At 47.4% G+C, this 13,407-nt stretch overlaps 1 protein-coding gene across 1 annotated transcript; it reads left to right on the top strand.

Annotated features, from left to right (window-relative positions):
- The first annotated feature begins 670 nt into the window (after positions 1-670).
- Positions 671-5,272, top strand: LOC118596811 (apolipoprotein L2-like). Its single transcript, XM_036207711.1, has 3 exons — positions 671-701; positions 970-1,099; positions 4,396-5,272. Exons 1-3 carry the CDS (start codon positions 671-673, stop codon positions 5,270-5,272), a joined length of 1,038 nt encoding a protein of 345 aa, XP_036063604.1.
- Positions 5,273-13,407: the final 8,135 nt, after the last annotated feature.

Here is a 13,407-nt window from a genome sequence, read left to right as displayed (position 1 = left end):
GCAGGGCACAGGCATTGCTGTGGATGGGAAACTGTTGACAATATACTGCACATAGATAGGAAGACATCCTGCTGAATGTTTAAGGGACCTGAGCTAAGTCACCAGAGGGTGGGACATGGCTCAGAATGGTTTGGGATCCTGAGTTAGCTCTAACACTATTACAAAGACTGGGGATGTTAGCTAACTTCATGGGCTTCCTTCTCCATTACAACGGAGCCACAGTGCTTCTTATCTCATGGTACATGTGCAATCACCTAATGAGGTATATGTCCAAGGAGCCTTGTGTGTCCCAGACAATAAAAGTTAGTCCCTGTTGTTAGTTCACATATGTGTTCCTACCCATGGAGCATACCTCCTCCTCTTGCTTTCTGTGTCCAAATTCGGTTATCTCCCCCAGGTTCATCATCAGCTGACCCTCCTGGATCAGGAGGCCTTTGCCTTGTCTGGAGCAGGGGGCCTGAGGTGGGTAGTTAGAACCAGATGACTAGTTGGTTTCTGCAGAGCCCATGGAAGAGAAGCACTTTGAAAGCCGGGTCCTTGCCAGACGCTGTGGAGGGACCGGAGGGACACAGTCCCTAATGGCTTGCCTTCTCAGCAGCTGTTCCAGCTCCGTCGCATGATCTGGTTTCTCTTCCTTGCAGCTTGGACCAGAGACCCTGCAGTTGACACCATGGAGCCATCAGCCTGCGAGGGCTCCCCAGGTACTTACATTCCTCTGGCTTCTTCTTGTTTGCGGCCTAGACCTCCATTACTGAGTGTGGAGAAGTTGAGAACAGAGAAGGGGAGACCCCAGGGGGAATACAGGACCCTTCTAACATCAGGTCCCTTCCTGGGGAATAGAGCCAGGACTTATCCCCTCCCTATCCTGCTTCCTCAGGTGGGACCAGGACAGCCTGGGAAGCTGATTCTGGTTGCAGTCACTCAAGCTCTTCCGTTCTGTCCTCTAACCTCGTTCTCCTTCCCAACTAGGGAGCAGAAACTTCATTGAGGAAGCCGCTGAGTACCTCCAGCACACGCCGCCGGGTAGGGAAGATCTGCAGCTGCTGCTGACAGAAGATGGAGCCTGGGAGAACTTTGTATCTGAGGCCGAGTTGTCCAGGTCACCTGCTGTTAGGCACTTCTCCCCTTTCTGGTTCCTCTTCCCCTGCTTATGGATGGTGCAGCCTCCATTCACCATGTGCCTTCCCCACCCAGCACCCTGGTCCACATGCTAATTCTCTTTCCAAAGCATCTTCATGGATACACCTGGAATTGTGCTTTGTGAATGTTCCAGTGTCTCTCAGTGAACTGGAGAGCCACCAAAGGGCTGGATCACACACTACCTTTAGGGCTGACCCAGGGTTTTTCACTCTCCTGGAGGTCAATGCCTTTAGTCTCCAATTCCCTAGAGGTCAGAAATACACCAAAGCTCCCACCATATACTGCAGGGTTAAGACTGAGTACCCTATACAGGATGTTTCTGGGAGCAGAAATGGTTAGGATCCTGAATTTTCCTAGTTTTAAAATATTTTCGGGGTTGGGGATTTAGCTCAGTGGTAGAGCGCTTGCCTAGCAAGCACAAGGCCCTGGGTTCAGTCCTCAGCTCCAACAACAACAACAAAAAATTTCAATTATGATACATCGAGGGAATGAGATCCAAGTCTCAACATGAACCACACTTTGATATTTTTTACACTTAGAAAACATCTTAACTTTCTATGCTCTTTTTAGCGCTCTGGTGTTTGAATGTGACCCGTCCCCTGAGGTCAACTGAGGAACTTTCCACTGTGGCATCATTTTGAAGCCTTTCACGCTTAGAATATTCAGTCAGGGTTGCTCAGTTTGAATGAGCTTCCTGCCAAAGTCCCAGGCAACTGCAGACAGCCCTGGCAGGCAGGATATGACCAGGCCTACTGGTTGTGTCTCAGCAGCTGAGGGCAAAGCATCACACTAGCAAACATTCTATGAATTAAGGTGACATATGCTCCAATCTTGCCTCCCTGTGTTCATCAGCAGAGTCCCCTCCCCCCCCTCTGTCCCCACCCCCGGCAAATGTGCAGATGGCCTCAGTGCTACCCTTGAGTAAGAAGGCATCTTCATCAAACTCCTGACACTAAGAGCATCTTTTCTTTTCTTTCTTTCTTTTTTTTTTTTTTTTTTTGGTGACAAGGTCTGATGTAGCCCACATTGGCCTCGAACTCAGACATAACTAAAGATGACCTTGAACTTCTGATCTTCCTGCCTCTACCTCCCAAGTGCTGGAATTATCAGCTTGTGACACCATGCTGTAGATGAATTTCTAAATGGTCTTATTAAATAAAAAACGCAGAGCCAAATATAGGGGTGAAAGCCTTAGAGATCAGGGAAATAGGGAATGCCACCAGCCAACCTTACCTCACCAGCTCTGCAGCTTCTAAATGTGAGCTACTTCCTGTCTTACCCACGTCTTTATTGCCTTGCTGTTCTGCCCTCTCATTAGCTATTTTAGCCCAGCTACCTCACTTCCTTGTCACGGCCTGTCTGTACAGACCTCCAGGTCTCTATGGTTGGTACTGGGATTAAAGGGTGTGTCACTACACTTGGCTCTGTTCCCTAGTATGGCCTTGGACACACAGAGACCCTGTCTGCTAAGTGATTGGATTAAAGGCATGTGCTACCACTGCCTGACTTCTGTGTTGACTTAAAATGGCCGGCCTTTTCCCCTGATCTCCAGGCAAACTTTATTAAAGCACAAATAAAATATCACCACCCCATGCTTGGTTTTATACAGTGCTAGACTCCATGCATGCTTGGCAAGCACTTTACCTGCTGCAAAATCCCTAGCCCCTAAAGAACATCTTTTAAAAGTGTGTGTGTGTGTGTGTGTTTTTTTAACAGCACTCAGGATGCAGAGGCAGGTGGATCTCTGTGAGTTTGAGGCCAGCCTGGTCTACAAAGTGAGTTCCAGGACAGCCTCCAAAGCTACAGAGAAACCCTGTCTCAAAAAACCAAAAAAAAAAAAAAAATTTTTTTAAGAGACTTATTTCTATTTTATATGTATGAGTCTTTGCCTGCATGTATTTGTGTGTGCCTGATGCCCACAGAGGCCAGAAGTGGGCATTGGAACCCCTAGAACAGGCAGTGGTGTGCTCCCATGGGGTGCTGGGAATCAAACCCGGGTCCTCTGGAAGACAAACAATGCTGAGTCATCTCTCTAGCCACAAGAGCATCTTAGACAAACAAACAAACGAGATTTATTATAGTATATTACTTATTTATTTGAGACGAGATCGCTCTCTCTAGCTCTGGCTGTCCCAGAACTCATTATGTAGATCAGACTGGCCTCAAACTCATAGATATCTGTCTGACTCTACCTCCTGAGTGCTGGGATTAAAGGTGTGTGCCACCATGCCTGGAGATTTATTTACTTTTTATTTGTGTGTGTGTGTGTGTGTGTGTGTGTGTGTGTGAATATGAATGTGTATACATGCATATACCCACATAGGCTGCAAGAGGGTGTCAGATCCCTTGGATTTGGAGTTATAGAGGACTGAGAACCTTTCAGTATGGGTGCTGAGGTTCAAACCCCAGTCCTGTACAAATGCAACAAGCGCTCTTAACTGCCGATTCTCCAGTTCCCTGAAGAGCATCTTAATGTGACTTTTACTCATTATCCTCTATTATTGATGAAGGACCATTTACAATTACCACATGTTCACCATCAAAAGATGCTGCATGTCTGTAAAATCCCCGCTGGAGCCACAGAAAGCATGCTGTCATTTGTAGCACGAATCTTAAAAGGTCTTATTAATAAAATCAAACCTGAAGCCAGGTATCGGGGTGAACACTGGAAGATCAGAGAAACAGAACAAGCCACAGCCACCTCACCTCGCCCGTTCCTCAGCTGATCCTGTTTCCTCAGACTGGAAGCCTCTGAGTCCTCATCCAAATGAATCTCACCCGAACTGCTGCTAAAAGCCTAAAAGCTTAACCAGCCTAGCTCCTGGTTTTCATGCCTTATATATCTTTCTGCTTTCTGATATCACTTCCTGGGATTAAAGGCGTGAGTCACCATGCCTGGCTGTTTCCAGTGTGGCTTTGAACTCACAGAGATCCAGGTGGATCTCTGCCTCCCAATAGGATTAAAGGTGTGTGTGCCACCATTTTCTGGCCTCTGTGTCTATCTAGTGGCTGTTCTGTTCTCTGACCCCAGATACGTTTATTAGGGTGCACAATATATTGGGGGACACAATATATCACCACAGTCATTTGCACAGGCCACGTGTTATGGAGTCTATAAAAAAAAACCATCCTTTTTCTTTGTCTTTATAGCACTGGGCATGGAACCGAGACCCCATGAATATTAGACAAGCGCGCTACCCTTGACCCAAATCCACAGCTAAACTCTCTCTCTTAATCCCTTGATGCCTGTTACAGAGCTGATGCAGACACATTACGTGACGCTCTCAATGCCCTCACAGAAAACATGGCCGAGGAAGACCAAGACAGGCTCCAGCGTGACCTGCAGGACATGGAGAGGTTTGTGGCTAAGTTTCCTCAAGTGAAACTGGAGCTTGAGGAGCACATCAGGAAGCTGCGTGCCCTTGCAGACAAGATTGACAAGGTGCACAGGGACTGCACCATCTCCAAGGTGGTGGCTGGCTCTACCAGCACTGTGTCTGGAGTCCTGACCCTCCTTGGCCTCGCTCTGGTGCCTGTGACAGCTGGGGCCAGTCTGGGGCTCTTGGCATTGGGGATGGGCCTGGGAGCAGCAGCGGCCGTGACAAGTGTCTCCACTGGTATCGTGGACTACACAAATGAGTTGTCAGCCAGAACAAGAGCCAGCCACCTGGTGTCAACCAGCAAGGACAAAGTGAAGATGGTTGCGGAGGTCATGGTTCATTCAGGGCCCCAAGTCTATGGGCTATCTGAGAATTGCTACCGAGTCCTGCGATGCCTTCAACAGAGCATCTATGCTATCAAGCTCGCCAAAGCCAACCCTGCCTTAGCAGCCAGTGCTAAGCATCTCTTGACCATGGGGGGCATCTCTGCCCAAAGCGGAGAGCAGGTAAAGAAAGCCTTTAGCAGCACTGCTGTGGCAATGAGCAGAAGAGCCTGGGTCATGAGTATAGCCACCACAGGTGTGTCCCTCACTGAGGATGTGATCAGCCTTGTGAAAGAATCCAAGCGTTTGCATGAGGGGGCAAAAGCAAAGTCGGCTGAGGAGTTGAGGCAGCAGGCTCAGGAGCTGGAGGAGAAATTGGAGGTGCTCATCCAGGTCCATGACAGTTTACAGTCAGGCGCAACTCAGTAACATGCTCCCTCCCCCAAAGTAGCAAGAAGTCTAGGGAGGTATTCTGGACAGAGACAGAGGCATTTTGTTAGAGGAAATCAAGCCCCTCTAACATGGTGTTCAGGACTTAGGCATCTCTTCTTTTCAAAAACTTTGATGTGTGTGTGATATATTGTGTTCCCTAATAAACTTTGCCTGAAGATCAAAGAACAGAACAAGGCACTAGATTAAACAGAGGCCAGACAGTGGTTGGCACACACTTTTAATCCTAGCACTTGGGAGGCAGAGATCCATCTAGATCTCTGGTGAGTTCAAAGCCACTCTGGACTACATGAAATTGACTCAGTCTAGGAGAGAGAACAGAGCCAAGCAGTGGTGACACATGCCTTTAATCCCAGTACTGGGATGCACACACATGCCTTTAATCCCAGGAAGTGGTGGTTGGGAGGAGAAAGGTATATAAGGTGTGAGTAGACAGGAACTAAAGCCTTTTTGGCTGAGGAAGCTCATTTGGCTAGAGGCCTATCAACTGAATTCTTTTAGGCTGAGGAGTTGGTGAGGTAAGAGGTGGTATCTGTGGCTTGCTCTGCTTCTCTGATCTTTCAGCTTTCACCCCAATATCTGGCTCTGGGTTTTGTTTTGTTTTTTTATTACAAGACCTATTAGAATTTGAGCAACAGATGTGTTTTTATTTATATGTATATGTATATGTATGTATCTGAGCATGTGGGTGTAGGTTCCCTCAGAGACCGGGAGAGGGCACCAGATCTCTGGAGCTGGAGTTATAGGAGGTTATGAGCTGCCTAATATAGGTACTGGGAACTGAATTCTTGTCCTCTGCAGGATAGCTAGTACCCTTAACTGCTGAGCCACCTTTCCAACCAGGGTTTGTCATTTCTGTGCCTGAGCACTGCAAGATAAATGCAGGAGACTCATGGAGCAAAAGGAAAGCAATGGGAGCCTGAAACAAGGAACCAGAGGGAACTAGAGAGTGTACTAGTAGGGTTGATTTTGTGATAAAGAACACTTTGGGGGCTTGAATAAAGAGGGTGTTGTAGGAGAAGCAGTGAGAAGGCAGGAAAACTGACAGGCTGGGGATGGGAGAAAGCCAGAGGGAGAGTTCTAGGTGTGGAGGAGCCACAGTGACTTCCTAGGATGACAGTGGTGGTGGTAACAAGAGCAGAGGGGACACATCAGTTGTGCAGGGTCTAGGGTGCCCTGGAGGACCAGTGAAATGCCAGCGACACTCTGCAGGCAGTACTGGGGAGTGAAGCAGATTGGAGTCACAGGTCAGGAACCTTTGTGGAGTGTTGAGGGCAGCCAGCATGTGGTCAAGAGATGCACATTCTCAGAGCCACAGCTTCCTCGTGAGTGGGGGTTGGGGTGAGGGGTGATAAGTCCACCTCTCTGCTCATCCTTCTCTTCCATTGTGTGCTCATAGACTTGAGTTCAATGAATATCAATCAGTGATTCTAGGGAAATGGGGCATGGCAGCCTGAAGGTCCCCAAATCATTGGTAAGGAAAACAGAACATTGGAACATGGCTCAGGATGTGTGAGTGTAGGAGGTCCACCTTCATCCTAGAGACCTAACCACTAGCTCCACAGCCCTTCTTTGAGGTAGTGAACTCAGTTCAGGTGCAGGGCACAGCCTGCAGGGGGCACAGAGGCCCTTGTGCTCGCAGAGAGGCACTCCAGGGGAGCCAGGAATGCTGACAACAGGGTTGTTCCTTCAAAGGAAGGGATTCCTAACCTGTCATCCACCCAGAAGGCTGGAAGCAGACATGGTTAATAGCCGGGTGACCTTTTGTGCTATCTTTGTGGCCAAGACCACACCGGATTCTCCCCTAGACCCTTACTGTGAATTTGTCCATCTAGAGAACCCATTTTTTTTTTTTTTTGAGCTGAGGATCGAACCCAGGGCCTTGTGTTTGCTAGGCGAGCGCTCTACCACTGAGCTAAATCCCCAAACCATTTTTTTTTTTTTTGTTTGTTTGTTTGTTTGTTTTTACTTTTTTTTCTCTGTGTAGCTTTGCACCTTTCCTGGAACTCTGTAGTTCAGGCTGGCTTTGAACTCACAAAGATCCACCTGCCTCTGCCTCCCAAGTGCTGGGATTAAAGGCATGCGCCACCACCGCCCAGTGAGAGCCCATTTTTATGAAAGATGTCACGTGTACAGAGTTTTGATGTAGTCATGTCTTAAGCTTTATTGTGCATACGGGGTTGAGTTAATTATCACCAAGAAAGTCCGCCAAATTGCAGTATGCTTAAATATGCCTAAAATAAACCACTTGGGGTCAGACTCCTGAAGTCTGAACCAACACTGGCTACTTAGTTGTGCTGGAACAAATTACCTTCTTGCCTCCTGAAGATCGTTACTCTACTGGCCATGGTGGCTGCTGAGACCCCTGCACAGCTGGCCCACAAGGCAGCACTCTGCCCTCAAACTGGCTTCTCCCAGCTGACCTGTGCTGAATCCCCTTCTGGCCATTTCAGTAGTCTCCTGCCTGGTTACTTCAGCAGTTTTTAAGTGACAAGTACCCAGCCTTGGCAGTTCATGTGCCTGTGATATGGGGATAAGCACAGCCTCTCTCCATGGTTCTGAAACATCTTTGGAAACACTAGGCTGCTGGGGCGTGTAGTTGGATTTTTCTTTGTGTTACCAGCTCACAAATAACGACCTAGAGACTTATTATTAATTATAAATGCTCAGCCTTAGCTCAGGCTTATTCCTAACTAGTTCTTATAACTTAAATTAACCCTTATTTTTTAATCTCCGATCGTTCATGTGGCTAGTTACCTCAATTCCATACTGTCCATTCTGCTTCCTCTGCATCTGGCTGGTGACTCAGCCTTCCATCCTCCCAGTGTTATCTCTGTGCCAGGAAGTCCTGCCTATACCCTCCTGCCTAGCTATTAGCCATTCTGCTTAAAAAAAAAAAAGATTTATTTATTTATTATGTATACAAAAGAGGGCGCTAGATCTCATTACAGATGATTGTGAGCCACCCTGTGGGTGCTGGGAATTGAACTCAGGACCTCTGGAAGAGCAGTTGGTGCTCTTAACCTCTGAGCCATCTCTCCAGTCCCGCCATTCTGCTTTTTATTACACTAATCACAACAATACACAGTGTACAAATATCCCACAACGGGAGAGCAGAGGCCTGGTGGCCACAAAGGCATGCTCTTCCCTTGAGTATAAAGAATTTTTTTAGGGCTGGGCATGGTAGTGCATGCCTGTAATCCCAGTACCTGGGAGGCAAAGGCAGGTAGATCTCTGTGAGTTTGAGGCTAGCTTAGTCTATATAGTGAGTTCCAAGACAGAAAAAGCTACATAGTGAGACCCTGTCTCACCACCCCCCACCTCAAAAATAAGAGTGTTTAGGTAGTAGAGATCTTCAAGAGAGTTTTCCAACTCTGGCCTCATTTTGGCTTCATCCTCTCTCCTAAATATCTTTGCTGCTAACCTCCTGACTTATTCCCACTGGAGTGCTGGACTCCAGCCAGACCCTTTGATGATATCCAGGACACAATGCAGAGGACCCTTCCCGGTAGAGGGTGGGCAGATGCACTCCGCTTATCAGGGTCACCTCTAGCAGGCATCCCCCAGCTCTCCAGTGCTGGCTGGAGCCTGTGTGGGGACAAAACTCCAGAATGTCTGAGCAAAGCTGAACACCAATAGCCAGATGTTTGAATCTGAATTCAGCCTTCATGATCTTCTCATGGTCCTCACGGCTCAGTGCTCAGTCATTCAGCTCTAAAGTTTTTTTTTTTGCAAACTGAAGGTTGTCAGTTGCTTGTTCTAAGCAAGGCCACAGCTGCTTGGGTCCCCTGGTGTGATGGGTCTGTTTCACGTGACAGAGCTGCTGCATCCCTGCTCTGCTCTACCCAGTCTGTGACTTCCCTCACATGTGATGTCACTAAGGGATGCTGGCCCCATTTTTCCTCATGTGAAGACAGAGAGATGGGCTGCTTCCTCCCCATCCCTGTCCTGGTACCCATGGCTCCTAAACCACTTGTAGTAGGTAAGTGGTTGCTCCGACTTGGGCTCCCAAATCTGGAGCAAGTGAGAAAATTTCCAAGGGTGCTGGAACACATTCTCAGGGACAACAGCTGACCTTCTCCAAGTGGGGAATGGTAATGGGATGCCTGTGCCCTACCTTAGACACCACATGGCTTTTTTAGTTTCTACTTATTTCCCAAGCCTTTTCTCCAGCTTCCTGCTGCTTTAGGGTACCTTAGATGCCACCCCAACATATTTCTTGCTGTTTTCGTCATACAGTACTGAGGTGGTCACTTGGCTTGTTACCAAGAAAGCTGATTGATACATACCAAGAGCCAAAGGCTGTATTATTTGTGCTAATTAACACAATTAACACAGGATCAAAAGGATCAACTTTGGAATGGCAACTTGAGTATTGCTTCAGGCTAAGGGTGTTAATGAGCTCTTGCCTTTGTTTCCTGAGACCCATCACTGTTGGGCACTGGCCAAGCCACAGAGATAAGTCCCTGTGCTATGGACATCCCTATTCCTTCCCTTTGAACCTCAATGATGACATTGAGCCTGAAACCTCTACAGAGGCTGTTGATTTGTTTTAGGTATTTTTTAGAGACATAAAAACCCAATGGCCGGGCTAGACAGATGGCTCAGCGGTTAAGAGCACTGACTATTCTTCCAGAGGACCCAGGTTCAATTCCCAGCACCCACATGGCAGCTCACAACTGTCTGTAACTCCAGTTCCAGAGGACCCTCACACAGACATACATGCAGACAAAACACCAATGCACATAAAATAAAAATAAATAAAAATTTAAAAAAAGCCCAATGGCCTCTACTTGAATAGTCCCTATGGTAGTTTGAATAAGAATGGCCCCTATAGGCTCATATATTTGAATGTTTAGTCATCAGGGTATTGTATTACTTCAGAAGGATTAGGAGGTATGCCATTGAAGTAGGTGTGATATTGTTGGAAGAAATGTGTCACTTGGGGTGGGCTTTGAGGTTTTCAAATGCCCATTCCAGGCTCAGTGGCTCTCTCTTCCTGCTGCAATTGATTCCAGATGTAGAACTCTTGGCTACTTCTCCAGCATCATGTCTGCTTATTGCCCACCATGCTCCCTACCATGATGATAATATACTACTAACCTCTAAAACTATAAGCCAGTCCCAATTAAATGCTTTCCTTTATAAGAGTTGCCATGGTCAAGGTGTCTCTTCACAGCAATAGAACACTGACAGCTCCCCACCCCCAATCATGGGTCTGGTGGACCATCTGCAGCTTCCAAGGGCACCAGTGTCAGCTGTACACTCAGAAAACCTGAAGCATGACAGCCAGGGGAGAGGAGGGTGTGAAAGAGTTAGTGCCAGGTAAGCTGGAGTCATGTACCCTTTGTGGCTTGTGCCTCTCTGAAAACAATCAATAGAGGTGCCTTCATATGTGTCTTCATGGTCTTAGGTAATTGTGCATATTTGGTCAGTGTCCAAAAGTCTTGGCCACATGTGCTTCCTTTGGCTCATACACATTACCTAAAGGATGTTCTAGGTCCATGGAGAACAGAGGACACATGTTAGCAGGTTGTACATGTGGCCTATGTTTTCAGATCCTTTGTCCCTTCTTTCAAGGGTGCCAGGTCTGCCTTATTATGCAAGTCTAAGAGATGGGTGATGAAAAGAGACCATCCAGCATGATGTCCTTTTTGGGTTTTACAAAGGAAAGCAGGAGTTACCTACTCCACAGGTAATAAAGGAAATGGCCCATACTAGGACCACACAGTAGAGTGTAGTTTAACTGACAGCTGGCATGACATCTTCCAAAGTCAACAATACCTCTGGCCAGGGCTAGCAGTCAACAGACAAGCCAAAGTCCATAGCAAACAAAGCAGTAGTCAAGGATTGATAGACTTCAATGCATGGCCAGCTCCCAACCTAGACAGGGGTATGGGAACAGCTTGTGATCATCTCTCTAGCTGGGCTAAGGGGACATGCCAGGAGCATGCAGGACTCCATTGGTTTGGCCCTTGATATGCTTAGGAAATGAACCAAGATCAATAAAAATGAGCTCAATCCCTGCCATCCAGTTCTGTCCAGTTCCTTCTAACTGTCCTGTGAAAAGCCCCCATGCAAGAAGTTCCATGTTTTTCCTCTTGGAACCCATGCTACTTACTCTCAGGGATTTCTCTCATGTTAACTTTTCCTTAACAGAATATGCTCTTGCGTGCTCCTGGGTGTGTCCATGTGACTAACCATCATTGACATGAGACAATACGCTTGAGAGTTATAGTCTGAGGTGACTTTTGGTGATCTGAGTCCTTGTGTCAGGTCCCTTTGGCCTGAGGAAGGCCCCATTGTTCTCTGCCTCAGAAGTAAGTGGATGAGCCATCTCACCAGCCCTCTCCCTCATCTTTGGAGACAATATTTCTTGCTGAATCTGGAATTCATTGATTCATCTAGACTTGCCTGACCAGCAAACCCCAGGTATCCTCATGTCACTGCCTCTCCAATGATGGGACTACAGATGTGTGTCACTGTGTCTGGCTTTTTACATCAGTGCTCAGGATCTGAACTCGGGTGTAGGGAGAGTTTCTATGTGTCTTGGAATCCTCTCCCAAATAACCAGACTGAGACTTATTTTTTTTCTTTTCTTTTCTTTTTTTTTTTTTGTTTTTTGAGATAGGGTTTCTCCGTACCTTTGGAGCCTGTGCTGGACTAGCTCTGTAGACCAGGCTGGTCTCGAACTCACAGAGATCCACCTGCCTCTGCCTCCTGAGTGCTGGGATTACAGGCATGCGCCACCACTGCCTGGCAAGACTTATTATTTATTATAAATGCTTGGCCAATAGCTCAGGCTTGTTATTAGCTAACTCGTACATTTCAAATTAACCCATATTTTTTATCTACCCTCTGCCATGTGGCGGTATCTTCTTCCAATATGGCACTTTCATCTTGTTTCTCTCTGCATCTCTTATGACTCTTCTGACACCTCCCTTTTTCTTCCCAATATCCTTAGTCTGGTTTTCCCGCCTAACCTTATCCTGTCCAGCCATTGGCCGGTCAGCTTCTTTATTAAACCAATCACAGTGTAATTTACACAGTGTACAGAAGGATTATTCCCCAGCACTCAGGTTCTCATGCTTCCATGGCAAACACTTTATTGACAAAGCCACGAGCTAGGCCAGAGAACAAATTATAAGACCACTGCCCTTCCCCAGAGCAGTAACACCTGTTTACTAACTGGAGGCTCCCAAGGATAAGAAGACATTCCACAGTCAGGTACCATAACAACCAAACGTAAAGAGCATTCCATGGTCAGGTAGCCTAACAACAGAATAAATGGCCCCTGACTAGTGATCTTAGCCGACATCTTGCAGTTGCATGATCTGCACGTCTCCCATGTTATGCACCCCTTCCATGTCCCTTCCCCTTCCCTCCTTCCTGCCCCCTCCCCTCCTATGCTATATAAGCCTTGCTGAGGAAAATAAAATTTGCAGCTTGATCAGAATCCTGTCTTGCTGTCATCTCTTGTGCCCCCTGTTCCTTTCATTCACTCCCACAGGTGGGTCGCCCCTGTTGAAACCCCACTGGCCAGGGCACCTTCCTGGGACCCCAGTGAAGAATTTCTTGGGCTGTCTCCAACCCACAGTCTTTATTTTAGGCTGATCTGGTGACAGGAAGAGGCAGCAATAGCACCGGGGTCACAGCAGTAGAGATGGCAGTGGTGATAGGTGCCAAGGAAGAAGGGGCAAGAACTGTGGCATATGAGGACCAGGGTTGGCAGCAGTAGGAGGAGATGGAGAAATGGTGGAGAGCTCAGAGTCTGTAGGCAAAGGCTAACAGGAGTCTGTAGTGGGTAGCCATCCCAGCCTTGGCCTGGAAGTTCCAACCCCCATTGAGGCTTCAGTGATGGTCATGCCCACATGGCAGGGCTGAAGGAGGAAGCTGAAGACCCAGAATCAGGAAGAGAGGCCTCTCTTGGTTCTGGGACCCTGGACACTGGAGGTAGACCAAGCAGAGTTCTCCAGAGAACTGCTAGGGACCTGCTCATCATGAACAGTGACATCACAAGAAACTCATTAAGATGTTCAACACTTCAGAGTTGGAGACTCCTCAATTACCTTTGGCCCAGAGGAAATGTCAACCAATGAGAATGTGATCCCAAT

This window comes from Onychomys torridus, chromosome 16 (assembly GCF_903995425.1).
Source record: "Onychomys torridus chromosome 16, mOncTor1.1, whole genome shotgun sequence".
Classification (NCBI taxonomy): Eukaryota; Metazoa; Chordata; class Mammalia; order Rodentia; family Cricetidae; genus Onychomys; species Onychomys torridus.
The sequence above is the reverse complement of the archived record's forward strand: the minus strand, read 5'-3'. Positions and strand labels throughout refer to the sequence as shown.

Excerpts from the sequence above, each read along its gene's own strand:
- LOC118596811 (XM_036207711.1), top strand. The coding sequence starts at position 671 with ATGGAGCCATCAGCCTGCGAGGGCTCCCCAG. Across the intron at positions 702-969 it reads AGCCTGCGAGGGCTCCCCAG|GGAGCAGAAACTTCATTGAG; the intron begins GTACTTACATTC and ends CTTCCCAACTAG. Across the intron at positions 1,100-4,395 it reads TCTGAGGCCGAGTTGTCCAG|AGCTGATGCAGACACATTAC; the intron begins GTCACCTGCTGT and ends TGCCTGTTACAG.